Genomic DNA, 18,701 nt, shown 5'->3' on the forward strand with positions numbered 1-18,701 from the left:
ATGCCGGCAAGGCTAAAGGAGATGGTGATAATGAGAATTGAATGAAAATGTTGGAATGAAAATACTAGGGTGATACAGGAGAACCCCGGGAAAACCCACGCGCACGGTTTTTGTCATCAACAAAGTTCACTTGGCGCGAGCTCGGATAGTACCAGGGATTCCATGCACCAGAGGTGAACGCTCTACCACTGAGCCACTGCGGTCTCTCAAATTAAAACAAATTCTATATTAAATTTCTTAGTAGCTTCAAATTTGCAAATTGATCGTATGCTACCTGTATTTATCAGTTTCAGGCAGGGAAGCAATTGGGTATAAAGTATATCGACATCTATCAGTGTGATTTTTGACTATAAAAAATTAATGTGACTGACAGCGACATTTGTAGTATATAAATATGACTTTTAATTGTGGATATTATTATGCAATTTTTTTTACTAAAATCTCAACTAACATCCTCATTAGCTATTACATCCAATTAAAATCAAATATTATTCTGTAAGCTATTTCGATTGTATGATTTGAATATTTAATATTGATTGTATATTTAACATCAAATACATCAAAAAATAATGAAAAAGGAAAAGGAGTGAGTTTTGTTTCATTATATAAACTGTACTAAACCTAACAATTTATATATTAGAATTAAAACGTAAAATTATGAACCACATTTCTCCGTGTGTTTGTTTATTGGAAAATAAATTAACCTTACATAATTGCCCAATTCTGTATGATTGATAATTAACACATAGGTACTTGCATTACTTACTGAAGTCTTATAAGCAAAATGGAAGCAGTGCAAAACATTACGGAGTTTCCAATCAAAATAATTATTTACTTGTTTATAAAGCTTCCAGTCATTCTAATCAAGAAATACAGTTTCAATTTTCCAGACATAATAGACGTTATCATGTACGTATACCACATGTAGGAAAAGCATTTTTATTTTTACAAATATATTACATGATTAGAAACCAACATTACGATCATATGTAGTTTGATCTTTCAAATGGAGATGAATCACCTTTGTCTGTTATATACAATGAACATGTATATACTAATTACAATATAAAGGGAAGTTAGTTCTAAAAAAGCAGTATACATAATGTAGTATTTGGCAGTTACTAATTTTTTCTCTCCAACAGAAGTCAGCATACCCTTCCGATTCATTATAGACTTAGTAAAGTGGAAATAAAGTTCACAATGAAGAACTTACACAATGATGAAGTTGGGAATCTATTGTAGGCTGAGATTGAAATGTTCAATACAATTTTATAATTTACTGACTTAGGCTAAAATTGCTATCAAATGAAACCTGAAATTTACATAATTACATATTAGGTTACATATCAGCTGTTATTCTAGAACTTGAAAATATATTACTTTTCTGAAATTTATCTGCTTATATACTCCTATGCCTTCTTGTAATTTTCTTATATATGAAATATGGGCGGATAATAATGTAATAAAACAGCTCTGCTACACTCATGATACTCGCTCCAACAAAGAAGCCAGCTATGTTTCCTATTGAAACTGAAATGAAAAGAAAAGAATTAATTGGGATTTCAAATTAGGAACTGAATAAGTTAATATATATCATTATTTTATGAATATTGATGAAATGTTATTTTATGTTAGAGTCCAAGAAAATAAATTTAATACCGTGTATAATTCAAATACTCGTATTTGGCCAGATGGCATTTAGTTCACTAAATTTATGGATCGTCTAAAGAATTAAATACTTGTGCAAGTGCCTGGAAATTAATCGAATGAAAAGGAGGAAAATTCAGGTAAATTTTTTAATATTAACATAAGCAGGCCTGTAGCCAACCCAAAAAAGTAGGGGGGGGGCCGGTAGAAGTTATCGGGAGCCGATCCAACAATACTATAGTTCGTCATCATATTATAGTTCATTTCCAAGACTATCGTGAAAATTTTATGGGGGAGCAGTAAAAATTTGGGGGTGCGGCCCCCTAGATTCCCCGTGGATACGGGGCTGAACATAAGGAAAAAACATTATGAACATACACTTGTATTATCAAAAAGTAAATGGAGTTGATAGAATTGATATTCATCCCACAAATGAAAATAACTGCAAAGAATATGATTTATATTGTATTAATGAAACATGGTTCAAAGAATCAAACACTTCACACATTTATCTGATAATTAAATGCCATTTGATAGGACCTTTCGCAAGTAAGTAAAACTAGGGGAAGTGAGTGTATGATATGATAAAAAGATACTTATATATATTGATGATTGAAAGATACTTGCCTGCCTTATCCTAATATCCATGTTTCAGAATCCTAAGGTACTTCCGCAACTATTTTTATAGAGGCAGTTGGTCAGTACTACAAATTATATGTCCGTACCCAAACTACCTCTAAAAAAATTGTTCCGTGAGTACCGCAGGATTTCTCAAACACGTGTTTCTGGATAACCCACATATCAGTTTCAAAGTTAAGTCTTGACCCGATTAAAGTATTTCTCATAGTATTGGAGCTTTGGACCGTTGTCGGTGTTGTTTTGAAACATCCTATATATATATATATATATATATATATATATATATATATATATATATGTGTGTGTGTGTGTGTGTGTGTGTCTGTGTGTGTGTCTGTGTGTCTGTGTGTGTGTCTGTGTGTGTATGTGTTCCAGTCTAACTTTAGAACACCTGGAGCAGTGTTAGCCAAACTTGGTACACATATTACTTATAGTCTGGAAAAGAGTACTGTTGTGAGTGTCGAGCTCAAAGGTTTTGAGATCCATAGGCTGATAGGTGACAGTTCTGATGTTCCTTAACTCTAAGTTCAGCTCTCATTAAAGGAAGGTCGCTCTCTCATACGTAGGGAAAGTAGGAGGGATGACATAAAAATGATCGAAAACATCAATATTAGTGTCCAATCTGTAGTTTTCAGGGTTACTGGGACGATCGATCGATACCGTTTAAATCCAAATTCAGCGCCCATTAATACTCCTGATGTTGGAGAATAGTGACATATAAAAATGATAAAATGTGAAACCACCTTAACATTTCTACGAGATTGGAAAGATCATATAAAATGATAAATGAAACAACCGATAATAGTTTTTGGGGTTACTTAGGTAAAAATTGGCACCCTAGGTTCCATTTAAGTTCATGTTCAGCTGGCATTAGCACTTTGGAATGGGAGTGAAATTGCAACATGTAAAAATAATTGAAAATGGCCGATATTAATGTCGAAACCATAGTTTCGGGGGATCGTCCGCAACTTGATTGGTGGCAGGGCCGATGACATTCAAGACCAAGTTCTTCCCCTAGCACACGAAGGGAGAGCGGAACATATAAAATGATAGGAAACAACTGATTTTAACGTACAGTCCATAGTTGTTGTTGCTGAGATGAATAGCGACACTACCGATGGCGTTTAAATCCAAGTTCAGCTACCACTAGTGTCCTTGGCGGGGGATTGTGACATGAAATAGCAATCAAAAATGATCGACAGTAGCATCAAATCCATAGTCTTCAGGATTTGGAAGTTGGTTGGCGACATTCTATACCATTTAGGTCTACTTTTAAACCCAACTGGTACTTCAGGCTGGCAAGAAAATTTGACATATACAAATAATCGAATATGACATTTATGTCGAATCCATAGTTCTTGATGTTGCCGAGCTTAATATGTAATTACACTCCAGAATACGATAAAGTTCAAGTTCATCCCGATCGGCATGGGAGGGGTGAGAAGTGAAAAATAAAATGTCTCAAATGGCTGAAATTAGTGCCGAATCCATAGTTCGAGTTTGTCAAGCTACTGGTTAGAATCGTGATGACATTTAATCTCAAGTTTACGTCAAAGACGTTGCTCTCACATCTATATACTTGGATGTAAGCGTATGAATACATATTCCAGCGTAAAAGATGAATATCTGGAGGAATTTTAACCAAACTTGATAAACATATGACTTTCAATTTATATATATATATATAGTGGCGGATCTAAGGGGGGCTATAGGGGTTATAGCCCTTTCTTGAAGCTCAGGTATACACTGGGTAAAATGGGCTTCAATCCTGCTTTACACTGGATAAAACGGCAAACTATGGTTTAGCCCCTCCCTTGATAATATAATGGATCCGCCACTGTATGAATAAATTGAGGGAATAAGATCCTCGAGGAGTGGGAGTCGAAAGGAAAATGAAAAATGACTGACATCGATAGCTTCTGCAATCGACAATTTCGGGGTCTCTGAAATGAATAATGACGAACCCAATGCCGTATAAGTCCAAGTTATTATCTACTGAACGTAATTAATGGTTATAAATGTTGACTTTAGAGACTAAATGTTAATGAAGTTCGTTGAATTAAAGTAACAAATCGGGTAAACAATCTTCAACAGTTACTTAATTAACTTTAAGTTTAACTACTCTAGATAAATTCAATGAAGGTTATTTTCACCACCTGAGAGTTAGGAACTACATTCCTAGCCCTCTTTGTTGTATCAACTGCAGGAATTTTTACCACCGGACACTTTATGTAAAGATAGTGTTTGCTATTTTTGCGACCTCTCGCAAGGGGAATCATTATCTAGCCCTGTACAGCGACGAAGCCGTCTGATGTCAATTATCAGCGTAATCATTTTTTTTTTTAATTTAGGGAATGTTAGGTCTTTCAAACATAAAAGTGCATCAAAGAGCAAATGGTTGTCTAAAAGATGCCGAGCCTAATGGATATTGCGTGAAATAACTTTGGTTTGTTTCCGTTCGCTTGTATTCCCGCTACTTTCTTAAAACTTCCAGCAACCCAGGTAACAGATGATTTCATTTAAATTAATTATTCAAACACACTTGATGCCGCAGCTGCTTTGTATGGTGCGAATTATAGAACAGTACATTGTTGCAATATGATAATGTATTAATATGAGAAGCGATCAAAAACATTTTGCAATTGAATAAGAAGTTTTATGCTACAGGTATGAACATACGTTAGAAATGTTCCCTTCTCTTTAATTAGTAATACGATTTCTTATGTTTCTAACTAGTAAAGGGTCCAAATGTATGAATCGAGTTGCGAGATGAGACATTGTGCATCTGATAGATGGTGTAAAAATATGTATATGCGCGAAGTTATAGTGGCTGAGCGCCATAAAAATGGAGGGGGAGGGGGTGAAAGTTGGTGGGAGAAGGGCTATGCTATGCTATTGAAATACATCAAATAAACTGTTGAATCGTAAAAATAGTGAAAGATAGACAATGGAAACGGTGGTAGGTTCACATATTGACAAAAGGAGCATGATCAGAATAGATCACGAACCTCCGCCGCCATCTTGAAGTCCGCCATTTTGAAATATGTGATATCTTTTGAAATGGAAAGGTAGTCATGTGATACATCAATTAGGGCCAGCATGTTCTCAAAAAGGCAGTTATGAACTTTATTGATCATTATCTGCACTTATTTGGAATATTTAAAATAATCTTTATAGTTATTTACGAAAATCTAGGAGACTGATACTCGAATATTGAAAGTTAGGATTATCACGAAACACATGTCAAACAATCTACAAGCCAAGAAAACTAACAGTGAAATTTGATATGACTTTACTTTCAATTTGCTTCATATAATGCCGAAGAGAACTGTTCCAATCTGGAAGAACCGCTTCAGTTTTTTTTTCTTCTGTTTCTTGCGCTTTTTGTTGAAAACAATGTTTAGTTTATATGGCTACCTTTCCTTAAATGACATACGAATATAGACCATAACACAACAAATCTGATAGATTAGAAAATAATTATTACGTACTGTTCGTAAACCACTATATTTTTCACCACTTGCTATACTTTTCACTCAACTTTCTTTGTCCACCTACTGCAATCGAATAGAACAATGAAGTTGTAGCGGAATATAAGTTATCGGGTGAGGTGGCTTTCTCGAGTAGTGCCGCATTATGTTTGATCAGTTCGTTTGCAATTTGAAGCGTTCAATTATTATGTTCACTTTGACACAGGACACGATTACTGTGTTCTCCGACGATGGATCATGATTGCAACTTCCGAACTTGCGAACCAATTTTCGTTTAGATATCACATGCTACACTCATCTCAAGTTGCTATTGCTTACCTAGGTGAACAAAGAAAATTGAGTGAAAAATATTGCAAATGGTGAAAAATATTGTGATTTATGTACAGTGCGTAGCAATTGCATTCCAATCTATCACATTTTATTGTGTTATGGTCTGTATTACCAAGTATGTCGTTTAACGAAAGGAAGCTATATAAACTCCACATTATTTTCGACCAAAAGCACGAGAAACAAAACAATAAAAAAATAATTTGAAGCGGTTCTTCCAGACTGGAACAGTTCGCTTCGGCATTATATGAAGCAAATTGAAAGTAATGTCATAAATAATAATGTAATAATATACAACTTGGATATCAAATTTCACTATTAGTTTTTTGGCTTGTAGATTGTTTAACTGACATGTGATTGCGTGATAATCCTGACTTTCAATATACTACGAGTATCAGTCTCCTAGATTTTCGTAAATAACTATAAAGATTATTTTAAATATTCCAAATAAGTGCAGATAATGATCAATAATGTTCATAACTGCCTTTTTGAGAACATGCTGGCCCTAATTGATGTATCATATTTACCACCTTTCTATTTCAAAAAATATCACATACTTCAAAATGGCGGCGGAGATTCGTGATATACTATGTTCATTCTTCTTTTGTCAATATGTGAAACTACCATCGTTTGCGTTGTCTATCTTTCACTGTTTTCACGATTCAACAGTTTATTTGATGTATTTTAATAACAGCATAGCTCTTCTCTCACCAACTTTGACCCCCTCCACCTCAATTTCTTTTTGCGCTCAGCCGCTATAGCTTTGCACATACACATATTTTCACACCCTCTATCAGATGTACTATGTCTCATCCCGGAACTCGATTCATCGATTTGGACCCTTTTACTTGTAAGTGCAAGAAACTGCACTGTATGTGCAAAGTGTCGTAGTGTGCAGAACGATTTTGGGAAACAGCAACGTTTTGATTCTTTGCATAACCAAAAGTATAATTTTAATGATAATCTTCTGACCATGTATAAAATTTGGTTGTATCAGCATGACTCGTATATTAAAGTTGTGAATACACACTCTTCTTCTAATATGTAATACACTCAACAATCTACAAGTCTCCATGTAATATGTACACAGTCTCCATGTAATATACCATGTTTTGAGTTTTCTTGAATCGCAATGGCATAAACCTCACCGATTGCTTTCCCTATTATCAAAGCATGACAGATACATTATATGGGCTGCAAAATTTTCGTGATGGTTCTAAGGTAAAGCGACACATTAAGACACTATTAAGATGTGACATATTAAGAAACTATTTGGCGATTAATCGACAATACACCATCCCAGAAAGTCCAGGTAGAGTCATTTTTTAGCAGAAGTTCGGTTACTCATTACATCTCCAACCGCCATACTGTTCTGACTAAGTAACTTCAAACTTCTGGTTTTCTAAACATCAAGTAGTTACAGAAAGGGAGGCGTTTTTCTTTGCATGCTGAGAACATTTCAACTGCCCATCACTAGTAACTCTTCCATCTTTGGCTCCAACCCCGCTGGTTGAGAAGGGACGAGAGTCTTTTATGCGTGACATCCGTCTAGTGATGGGCAGTGGGAATATTCTCGGTGGGAAGGAAAATAAAAAGTGGGAATATTCCCGGGGTTTTCCGTGGCATATAAATTCCCGGGAAGAAGTTTATTTTCATTTCTTTATTTTATTTTCTAAATTATAAGAATTATATGATTAATTACTTTATTTTCATTTATTGTCATTTACTACCAGGTTTTAAATAATTTGGAGGTTGAAATATTGAAATTTGTTGACTACTTTTTATAATAGTTAATAATATGATTTTTAAATTTCCATTTCCATTTGTATTATAAAGTAGCAAAACACTAATTTATGAATGAAAAGGAACAACTCAGTAAAGTAATCTAGAAATTCTTTGGAGGTACAGTTGAAGTACTATCAATACACCCCGAATCACCGTTAGTAATAAACGTGTCTGTCTGCTGTCTGACTGGGAGCTTCTGAATAGGTACCGAAGCGTCTCTTACATGTGAATTAACGCATGAAATTTTGAGATATGGGTAGGAAAAAAGGTCGTGTGTGGCAATGTTACGTCCAAAATTCTAAAGATATGTCCGTATCTTGCAAATATTGTGGACAAACATGAATGCGCAAATGTTGATAAATAGCGAGACATGCGTTTTCTGGCAGTTGCCCTACTTAATTTGTTTATAACATTTAAAAACGTAATGTATTTATAACATCAGTAGTAGGGTCAACTTTAGAAAATCCACTTACACATAAATATAAACTGTTTAGTGGTGCAAAATTATGTAGACTTCCTATACCAAATATTTTGCAACATATTTACTCCCATAAAATATATTGTAAGTAAATATACATTTGTGTGTACTCTGTAAACATAATAAAATAACATAAAACCGTTCAGAATATACACTTTAAAGAATCCTCTGGAGACAACAGTAATAAATATACTATGATATTATTAAAAAAGAATTTGACTTTTAAATCAATACAGTAATTGAACGCAAGTTCATTTCGTTTAGACATAAATTCCCTGAATATTCCCATTTTTGGGAATCTTCCCGGGAAGTTTCCTGGAAATATTCCCAAAAATATATTCCCAGGAATTTACCCATCACTAAATCCGTCGTATTGAGGAAATACCAAGTAATGAGGTGGGAGAAATATTATTCCCTCCATGATGTTTTATACTACTTAACAGAGTAAAGTATGTTTATAGGGAAAACATCACAACTCAACCAAAGGAGGAGAGAGTTGTTGCTTCTTTCAAATGGTCAGCTGACAACTACCGTTGGGTCCGAGAGTGTACATAGTACTTCAGCACATAATTTCTAACATATCTTGAGATTGGCACGGTTTGGATTTAGCCCTTCTGATTTCCAGGAACCCCGGAATTGTGAAATATCGTGGGACTGGATACCTAGAAGTGTTTCGGAATCTAAGTGCGGGATGAGTTTACCTTTAAACGCTCCTATGTCGAAACTACTGATGATGGCAGACTCCTACTTTCTTTATACGGCTAATATATGGAGAAGACCAAATAACGATATTCTGGTAGATCTACGCTTTCTATTCGAGGGTAAACATTTGATGACCGCCCTCATACATGTATGATATGTAAAAGAGTGATTTCAAGAACACTATGATGAATTGCGAAAAATATATTAACAAATTAGGATTAACTAATGTAAGGATTAGTTTCAGACCTGCAGCTTAAATGAATGTCTATTCCAGCATTAATTCTTCAAATGTAAGCTGTACTGTACGGAAAAAGTTTACTATTCCACTGGATATTATTGACTAGTTACACCACATGCTTCAATTTCACAAAGGAAAGAATACAACTTGTACAGTAGGATAAATGTTGTTCAACTGTATATTGCAATTAGATAATTATCCTAAAACTTACCAAAAATATCCAACATGCTGCGAATAACTCTCATCCGTAGCCTGGATTTACTGTATTTCAAACTCACTTCCAATGTTATGTTACCACCTATTTCGGGACTTTCGGGCGATGATGATCTGAATGAGATAACAAGACGTATAAGGTACAATCCATGAAATAATTTGCAATGCAATTCAATAGATCTGAATAATAAATTGCAAAATACAAGTAGTAGTAATAGTAATTTGAAATCTGCTGAAGTCATGGTAGTTAAATATAGATATGTAAACATAAATTTGAAACAACATTCTTTAATGGTTACATTAAAGAAGTGCATACATACATACATGCATACGGCATTTTACAACAACACTATGCGTATTTCCTTCTTGGAATTCATTTGGAGGGCTACAAACAAGGATCTATTTTATCGATTCATTGAAATGCTAACGTCTACATCAGCTCCAAAACTTTGACACTTTCTCCTAAAGAGCGCCCAATATATAAAAACAATCATCAAAAATTAGATTTAAAGAAAAAAAATTGAATATAAGCTCAAAAGGAGCCATAAAATTGAACAGTATATTATAACAAGTGAGTTTCTTTTTACATTCTGGAGCTATAGTGGATTTCCAAACATTACGTATTCAATCCTGAAACAGGAAGTAAGAAACATGTAAGTCAGGGTTTTAATAAAGGATTAAATCCAGATGAAAATTATTAACATAAGACGCTGAATCTATAAGAGAAAAGCTACTCACTGTCACTTACAATTAAAGGCTCCCACCTAATAAATGCTGCATGGCCACTTAAGTAAATTCAAGAGCAAACAAGAAAACCTGAGTTTGTTAAAGAACTTCAAAATATTTCGCTTATACATCAGTTTTATAGCATATTAACGCCGCCGCTGGGGCTATGGAAAAAACAGTTTGTATCAATCATGTTCTACACAGCACTTGATTCCACTGAAAACTCAATACATTCCAAATCGTACTACGCAGTGTTAATCGGTAAGAAGTTTCAACATTTACTATATAATAACCAATATAGAAACCGTTAAGTCTTATTACATTTTACTACTTCCGGTTATTTGTTAAGATTCAATAAATCCCTGGGACCTGCAATCTATATATATATATATATATATAATATTCTTTGTCTTCTGTTTTCGCTTTCGCTCTACGAGAACCACTTACTGAACCTTCAGTGGATAAAATATTCAAAGATAGAATCCTGTCTTAACTTAGAGAATCAATGTTAGTATAAAGAAAACTGTTCCTTACTGTTTGTTACCACTTTTTCATATTGCGATCAGTGTTAAACCGTAAGCTCCAGATTTCGGTTTAAATAGATACACATAGGTGCAATAGCACTTGTTCTTTAAACACTGGAGACATTAAGAGGAAAAACTTATTTCTTACTCTTTCACACCGCTTTCACTACATAAAAATCACTGTTGGAATCACAATACGTTGCATAAGAGGGATTAAGTAAGAGATGAAGCCTAGATACGAAATATTACATGTACAGAGTAAAATCTGATGCTTGTTACACATCATATTTTCGCTGTCATGATTAAAGCTGAAACTCAGAATAATTGATATCCTCCACTTACTGTTTGAGTTAATGGTTATAGATCGTAATGAAACGTATTCTTGACGATATAAAGAGATAGCAAAATAACACTTATGCTATATCTTATCAACTCATTCTTCACTACTTATTTTATTTACATAATTAACTACGATGTGGAAGTAAAATTCTACGGGAAATACAGGAGTTACATTTAAACGTGAGGACGAGTTATAAGGAAGATGCATTTATGAAGCTTATTTTCGAAAGGGACATGCTCTTCAACCTGCATTGAAGGTCAACAGTTTAGGTATTATGTTACATTTCTTCTCAATAACTGGCATTAATGAGACTACATTCCAGCACGGAAGAGAACGGAAAGAAATGTGGAAAGCGTTGTTTTGTAAAAGACACAAGCGAGAAGTGAGTTTGGTTTTAAAAGGTTGATTATAAAACCACGTTAAATAAGTTTTAGTAATTTTTATTCATCATTTTCTTTCTCTCTATTTTTCCGAATAATGTAAGGTGGATGTTACCGCTAAATCTTATCCATTAAGCCTTATCTCAGATTTCTTTATTGTCACACCTTTCTCAATGAAGTAATTCTTAACTATATCTATCCATTTCCTTTGTGGTTTCGATCTATACCTCTTCCAGTCCACTTGATTGGTTTAACTCTTCTGGTCATAGTTGTTGATTCTTCTCATTAGTTGACCGTACTACTTTAGTCTCATTTCTTGAATGTGTTTAGAGAATCTCTACAACTAACTAACTCTATGGCCTATGGAACCCGGAGGTTCAATACCGCGTTAACAAAAGCTCTCCACTGACTTCTGTCCTTAGCCAACTGGACCCCGTTCCTACTCTGTACTCCTATTTCTGCGACATCCATCCTAATATTGTCCTAAAATCTGCGCCTAGGTCTTCCTAATTGTCGTTTCCCGATTGGTCTTCCAGTTAGCACTCATAGCTTTTCTACTTTCTTCCATCCAGGCTTTATGACCTGCCCACCTCCGCCTCCTAGACTTGATGACCCTAAGAATGTTTGGTAAACCGTATAATTTATATAATTCCTCGTTATGAAGTTTTCACCATTCAAAATTCTCGTTCCTCTTGGGTCCGAATATTTGTCTCAGGATCTAGTTCTCAAATACTTTTAGTCTATATTCTTCCCTCAAAGTAAGCGATTATGTTTCGCAGCCATACAGAACAACAGGCATGATTATCGTTTTATATATTCTAAGATTCAAATTCCTCGACAGAATTCGCGACGACAAGAGATTTTGAACTGAAAGATAACACGAAGTCAATGATTTAATCGACATTTAATTTCTTCGTGAATATGAAACATATCAACGTTTGTATGTGTAACTAATGACGGTGATGTAGTCATAATACATATTTAAACAGGAAATCAGGTTTAATTCGAATTTCTATATGGAACTGCTGAATACCACAGTCAAGTTTTGGGTGCGTAGCTTGGAAGCAGGAAGATTCATTTCGAGGCAATACACCCAAAAAGAATCTCAGAACTTGTTTTTACAAATATTTGTGATTTTACGGTCCCTTTCTATTTCTGCTAATTCACAATCTCACGTCTTACATGTTAAACCCAATCGGACAGACTATTAGGAAGACCCAGGTGCCAAATAGAGAACAAAATTAAGACGGATCTTGCGGAAATACTAATACGAAATTGAAACTGAGTCCACTTAACTAACGAGGGAACCTATCCAAGTGTAACTCTGACTTCTAGTCGAGACAATGGCCGTTGGATACCTTGTCCCAAAAGAAAATAACACGAAAAAGGATACATCCTCGATCTCAACCGTTGCGGTGGTATAAGCGTGAAACGTTAAAAATTGAGGGCCCGTACTATACATTACAAAGTCACATTCCGGGTGTGATTTTTCGGAAGCGGTTGGGTAAGGAAACTCAGCGAATACATATCAAATTAGTGTGGGGAGCCCAGCACCTTTTGAATGAAAAATTTGTGTTCCCGGGGCACTCGCAGTGTCCCAGACGGGTCCAACTCAAAATTTGCAAATGGAACCGGGGATCAAGTAGCATATTGTATGAAACCTATTGTTAAATAAAAGAATATAGAACAAATCTCAACTCTCTACGATAACCCTGTGCAAACGGGCAACTGGTCAAAATGTCAATACAACCTACATCAGAAAATCTATGGCCACTCTTCTAAATCCGTTAAGTTGGGACAATAACGAAACAGAAAAACACGTTTAAAAGTGTAAAGTATTGAAGTAAAACAAATTGCTGCAGAGTCGCACAACGGACCGTAACCAAGTATAAGTGTGACTTTGAATGATCAGTGGATCATAGAATGACCATGACCATTGGATTTAGTGTCCTAAAATAGAAAGGATACATTGTCAATCGCAACCGTCGTGGACGGTGAGAAGCTCAAAAGGCAACGGTATATGCTTCGCGAATCGGGACCCCATATTCGCAGATTGCACCGTAAAATTTCTATCGGAGGATTTGCTGAACGAGAAATATGATGACAAAGGCGAAGAGGAGTGACTCTGAAACTGTGAGGCAACTGGGAAAGGAGTGGAGTTGGAAAAACTGGAAATATGGTGCAGAAATAAAATATATCGCAGGGTGCTTTTCTAGGGCTAGAGGGGATGGTCTCGAATAATATTTCGTTAAAATATAAAGTTGGAAACCAGTTTGAGAGTTGTAAACCCGGGAAAGAAAACGATAGCTAAGTGGGATGGGAGAAGAGCCAAAACATAGTGAGTGTACCAGAAGGTAGTGTTTCATAGAATATTGACACAAAAAACACCCTGTCTGAGAATATTGATCTACGGAGAATATTGATTTGCAGCAATATGCAATTTATTCGAAGAATATGTGGATGAAATATAAGTAATCAAAACTATCTCCAAAGAAAATAGATATTCAACTTTGCGGTATATTTACAGAATGTTACTTCAATAAAGAAAACAAATATATTGTGCTAGACACAATGAAAACAAATACCATCAAATTCAATGAAAACAAACTCTCTCCAGAAAATGCATTAAAGAAATACACTTGTTACAATAAGCACATCGAATAAACACTCCATCAGAACAATTATCTGATTGACATCTTTCCTGGTCAGTTGTGAAAGAAAAACACACGTTATTTACATTCTGAAAAGTTTCTACATGTTTAACATTGTATCCGCATTTCTCACAATCATAAATGATCATTTCTCTAAAAACAAGAGGTCGTAATTGGTTATGTACCAAAGATTGTACGTTTAAAAGAAACTGCCAGTTATGGGCAATGTTGAAATTGTCGAGTGAAATTCGAAGATAAACGTAGCAAACATTTCCATTGCGGGAGAAGTACACATCATTATGCTAGACTAAAGCTGTTGTTGTCGGTGGGATTGTAGCCAGGTCAATCCAATGATCAAGTGCACATTCGCAGTCTTCGGGGTGGTAGGCGTCATCTGGCAGGATCGTTGAATCCAATAATTCGGCAAGGAGTGTTTGCATGCGCAAGGTATTTTGCCCGGACAAGCAATCTAATATAACCAATGTTTTACTTTCGGTGAGTATCGTTGCCTTCACGAAGTTGTTTACCCAATCTTGTATGTGGGCTCGGGACATCTTTCCAGATGTACTACACGTGAATTATAGATTCCGTGATAAAGTGGCATTCAATTGTTCAAGAATACGTGGTCCGAATCCATTACCCCTTGTTTGTTGTAAAGATACAAATAGTGGGCCAAGCAAGTCGCCTGTTGTGGTTATGGATGGCATTATTATATATATGTGGATACACCCTGTGTTTGTTGTTCACGCATAGATAGGTTTTGTTCTCGCCAATATCGGCTAGCGTACGAGTACACGTGAATTTCATTGCAAAACCCGCTTGATCGGCGAACTTAACGGATTTAGAAGAGTAGCCATAGATTTTCTGATGTAGGTTGTATTGACATTTTGACCAGTTGCCCGTTTGCACAGGGTTATCGTAGAGAGTTGAGATTTGTTCTACATTCTTTTATTAAACAATAGGTTTCATACAATATGCTACTTGATCCCCGGTTCCATTTGCAAATTTTGAGTTGGACCCGTCTGGGACACTGCGATTGCCCCGGGAACACAAATTTTTCATTCAGAAGGTGCTGGGTTTCCCACATTAATTTGATATGTATTCGCTGAGTTTCCTTACCCAACCGCTTCTGAAAAATCAGACCCGGAATGTGACTTTGTAATGTATAGTATGGATCTCAAATTCTATCTTTACACTCTTATTTCTCCGCAACGGTTGTATCGAGGATGTTTTCCTTTTCGTGTTACGTTCTTTTGAGACAAGGTATCCAACGGCCACTGTCTCGACTCGAAGTCAGAGTTACACTTGGATAGGTTCCCATGTAAGACCAGAAGTCAATGGAGAACTTTGTAAAAGCGGCGTTGAAAATCTTAGATCCACGCCAAAGACTTAGTTTAGTTAGATATTTTCTATTAAAATATTACAAGAATTATCTAATTTCATTTGGTGTTATACTTGCGATATCCGTGCACTAAATAACATTTTCCATTAATAAAATCAACGATAAGATGTTTTACTGGACTTCGACCATCATTTTATACCCGATTAATTACCTTTTTAGGAATTGTCAATCTTTGTCTGGTCATAACGCCGAACAGCTGCATTTCTACACCGACGGCGATCTGCCATTTTATATTTTTATGTCTGGAATATTCTCCCAAACATTGTGAATTTTCTTTACTAATAATCTGTGAAGGTTCGTATATCTGCCTATCATATCTGACGTTGTTGTTTCATGCTTAACTATATTTTAAAATTTCATTCAGTCATTGTTACATTCTATTGTATTTTCTAATTTGAGAAATATTTTGCGCTATTCTTTATTCTTACTTTCCCCTATCTTTTTACATTGTAATGGCGAATTACGTATTTATTGGGTTATTAGTGTTAATCTAACTTCAAATAGCAAATATCGATAACTAAAGTTTTATACTTACAAAATAATCGGGTTTGCAAACACAGATAAACAAGACAATGGACATTCACAATGTAATCCATCTTTTTCTTCTTCGAAAGTTCTGACTGGGTACAACTTATCTGAAATTGCAAGAAGAAGAAAATTAAATAATTTTATATAAGAAGTATACTATTTCTGTAAAGGTATGAGGAGGCTATGAATATCATTGAAACTCTCATATGCTTGCTAAAACCCAACTGTGAATCCTATACCCGCTCTAGAATGTAGAATAAGTTAAATAAATGTTTACTGCTTAAATTGAATGCTTATATTGCTCATCCCAAAAATTTACTTTTGCGATTATCATTACAAGTGAATTAAATGTAGGAATTGTTGATCTTGATAATAGTGTAGCTCTCATAAAGCCGTCTGTAGTACTGTGTCTACACACTCCACCAAAAGCTTCCGTCACAAGCTTAACACATCTTTCGACAGCTTGAGTATGACATGGGAACTTCTTGAAATTCATAACTCGCTTAGAGTCTCTGCATATAAATTGTCTTATTTCGTCATTAGTCAATGCTCATAACAAACAGTAGAAGTACGATTACAAGTATTCCATTGTATTATTTGGTGTAATCTATAGATCCAAAGTTCAGGTTTGCTGGCGTAAAATGTCTAATAGAATCACTTTCAGAAGCTGCTTGCCTTGCCTTCAAAATTCGTCTGTATCCTAGTACTCAAATGTGGTATCTATCGTTAATGATCATCGTCAAAATACATTTTCGGGATGAGGAAAGTATGTATTCCATTCTATAATGGGGTCTACAAGTTGTTTCAGCTCTTCTGGCAAATACTGTATTATCTCAATGGTCTCGTAAACATGTTTTGGACCTTCGGTTGTCGTTGCTGAGTATCCGCCTGTAGGATTCAGACAATTGATAGGTTCAATTTCAATAACTGGTAGCTTTTCACACCAAGCTAGATCTCCTCCAATTGGTCCTGAATAACCTACTGGTCCTGTTGTCATGCTATCTAAGTGCTGGAAAAGGTAGCGAAATCGAAGTTCATTAAAATGAAGTAGACAAATATTCAATTATAGAGGTCTTCATACATTCAACTCAATTTGACGAATGACACCATTTCTCCAACCAGTATTGGGTACAGTGCCATCATAGACGATCACTCTAATTTGTCAAGTGATAAGACGTTTTCCAAATGATAGGATGTAATGCTGTCGGCTATATCAGTTGCTGAGCTGGAAGAGCGACAAATGTGTCTTATGTAAGTATACCGAATATCCTGGATTAAGGAGTAATGGTCCTTCTTTTATGTTCTGCAAAAATATTTTCCACTAATTTTTGCAAACACAGTGTATTGTCCTTTCTCCAATCGAAATAGAGGCTATACAGGGCATACACTTCTTCATTCGTCTGACTTTCAAGATTAACTTGTACACAGCTTTTTTCTCTTCGCACTTTGCTTTTGTCCACAACATAGGAAGTATCTGATACGTTAACCAACACGATATCCTACAATATCCTGGAAGCAATAGCAGCAGTTGCACGTTCAGACACGCCATAACGGTCACTAGTTAAAGCTGTAGTTTCTAATGAAACACTCATCTGCCACTGCAGGTTATCCGTTAAAATTTTAGGCTGTGGTGCAAATTCTTGGTCACTTTCGTCAGAAAGTCAGAATCTGAATTTCCATGGGTACGTACTTCGTCACTTTTGCATGGCTCTGGGAACTCACTTTGTTTTCTTTGATATATTTTTACGCTTGTTTCTTGCAGTAATTCGTTTTGTTTCCTTCAAGTCTAAAGAACCGATCTTTCCAATGCCATATTTTTGCTGCAAGTATACAAATCGTAACTCCAGGGCAGGAATTTCTCCTTTTCACATTTGGGACACGCACACCCATATAGAGTTCTCTTGCACGTAGAGCCATCAGCAACAATAGGAAATTTACTTGCAGCGATGTCAAAAACCGAGGAAACCTCTCCTTAAATTCCTCGACTCTCAGTTTGAAAATGTTCGTTTATTTTTTAACAGTTCTATGATTTTCTGAGCTTATAATAGAAATCACAATAAGTGTTAATACGCTGCACCACTCTACTCCGTCGCAGTTAGAATGGAAGCTTTGTCGTACACATATTTAATGCTGTTTGCTATTGTTGCCGCTATTTTGAAAAGACTGCACTCTTGTTGTTTGTTTCAATAGCCAAATTGTATCTCTCTTGAAAGCCGCAACGATGAATGTCCTCATGTGTTGATAGCTTGTTAGTTAAGAAGTTTCGTGGGTGACCAAATGTAGGACATTCAAAGTTCCTTCTAGTTATTATACCTGCGTCTACTTTCTTTGGCGTTACATCTTAGCAGCAATGGGCTTTCCCTCGCGAACAAAAGACCGTCTCAATGATAACAGCACAAACATATAACTAAACTGACATAAAAACACCTATTAACACGAACAACACTACACCAAGCTTCACTCTGCAGTCATGTCTATGGCAAAGTGACAGTTGACAACAAAACACGAAAAGGTGGTCGGCTGGAAAGTGCGCGCAACCACAGAGAAAGTTTGCACGCAGGCATGCGTCTCGTGATATCCAGATCAAGGCCACTGCGGCATGCTAACTCCCAAAATATAGATAGGGGAAC

At 35.6% G+C, this 18,701-nt stretch overlaps 1 protein-coding gene across 1 annotated transcript; it reads right to left on the reverse strand.

Annotated features, from left to right (window-relative positions):
* Positions 1-1,016: 1,016 nt before the first annotated feature.
* On the reverse strand, positions 1,017-17,068 carry LOC145689359 (uncharacterized). Its single transcript, XM_081763511.1, has 4 exons — positions 16,933-17,068; positions 16,079-16,178; positions 9,519-9,634; positions 1,017-1,530 (listed from the first exon to the last, which is right to left on the reverse strand). Exons 1-4 carry the CDS (start codon positions 17,066-17,068, stop codon positions 1,400-1,402), a joined length of 483 nt encoding a protein of 160 aa, XP_081619637.1. The 3' UTR covers positions 1,017-1,399.
* Between the last annotated feature and the right edge of the window lie 1,633 nt (positions 17,069-18,701).

This window comes from Thermobia domestica, chromosome 7 (assembly GCF_964235325.1).
Source record: "Thermobia domestica chromosome 7, izTheDome1.hap1.1, whole genome shotgun sequence".
Lineage (NCBI taxonomy): Eukaryota > Metazoa > Arthropoda > Insecta > Zygentoma > Lepismatidae > Thermobia > Thermobia domestica.

Bases quoted from the DNA above. Each gene is read 5' to 3' on its own strand.
- LOC145689359 (XM_081763511.1), bottom strand. From the start codon at position 17,068: ATGACAACAGGACCAGTAGGTTATTCAGGACCAATTGGAGGAGATCTA. The intron at 9,635-16,078 runs GTAAGTATAAAA...TATCTCATTCAG, and splicing joins TTTGCAAACCCGATTATTTT to ATCATCATCGCCCGAAAGTC. The intron at 1,531-9,518 runs GTAAGTTTTAGG...TTTTCATTTCAG, and splicing joins CAGCATGTTGGATATTTTTG to TTTCAATAGGAAACATAGCT.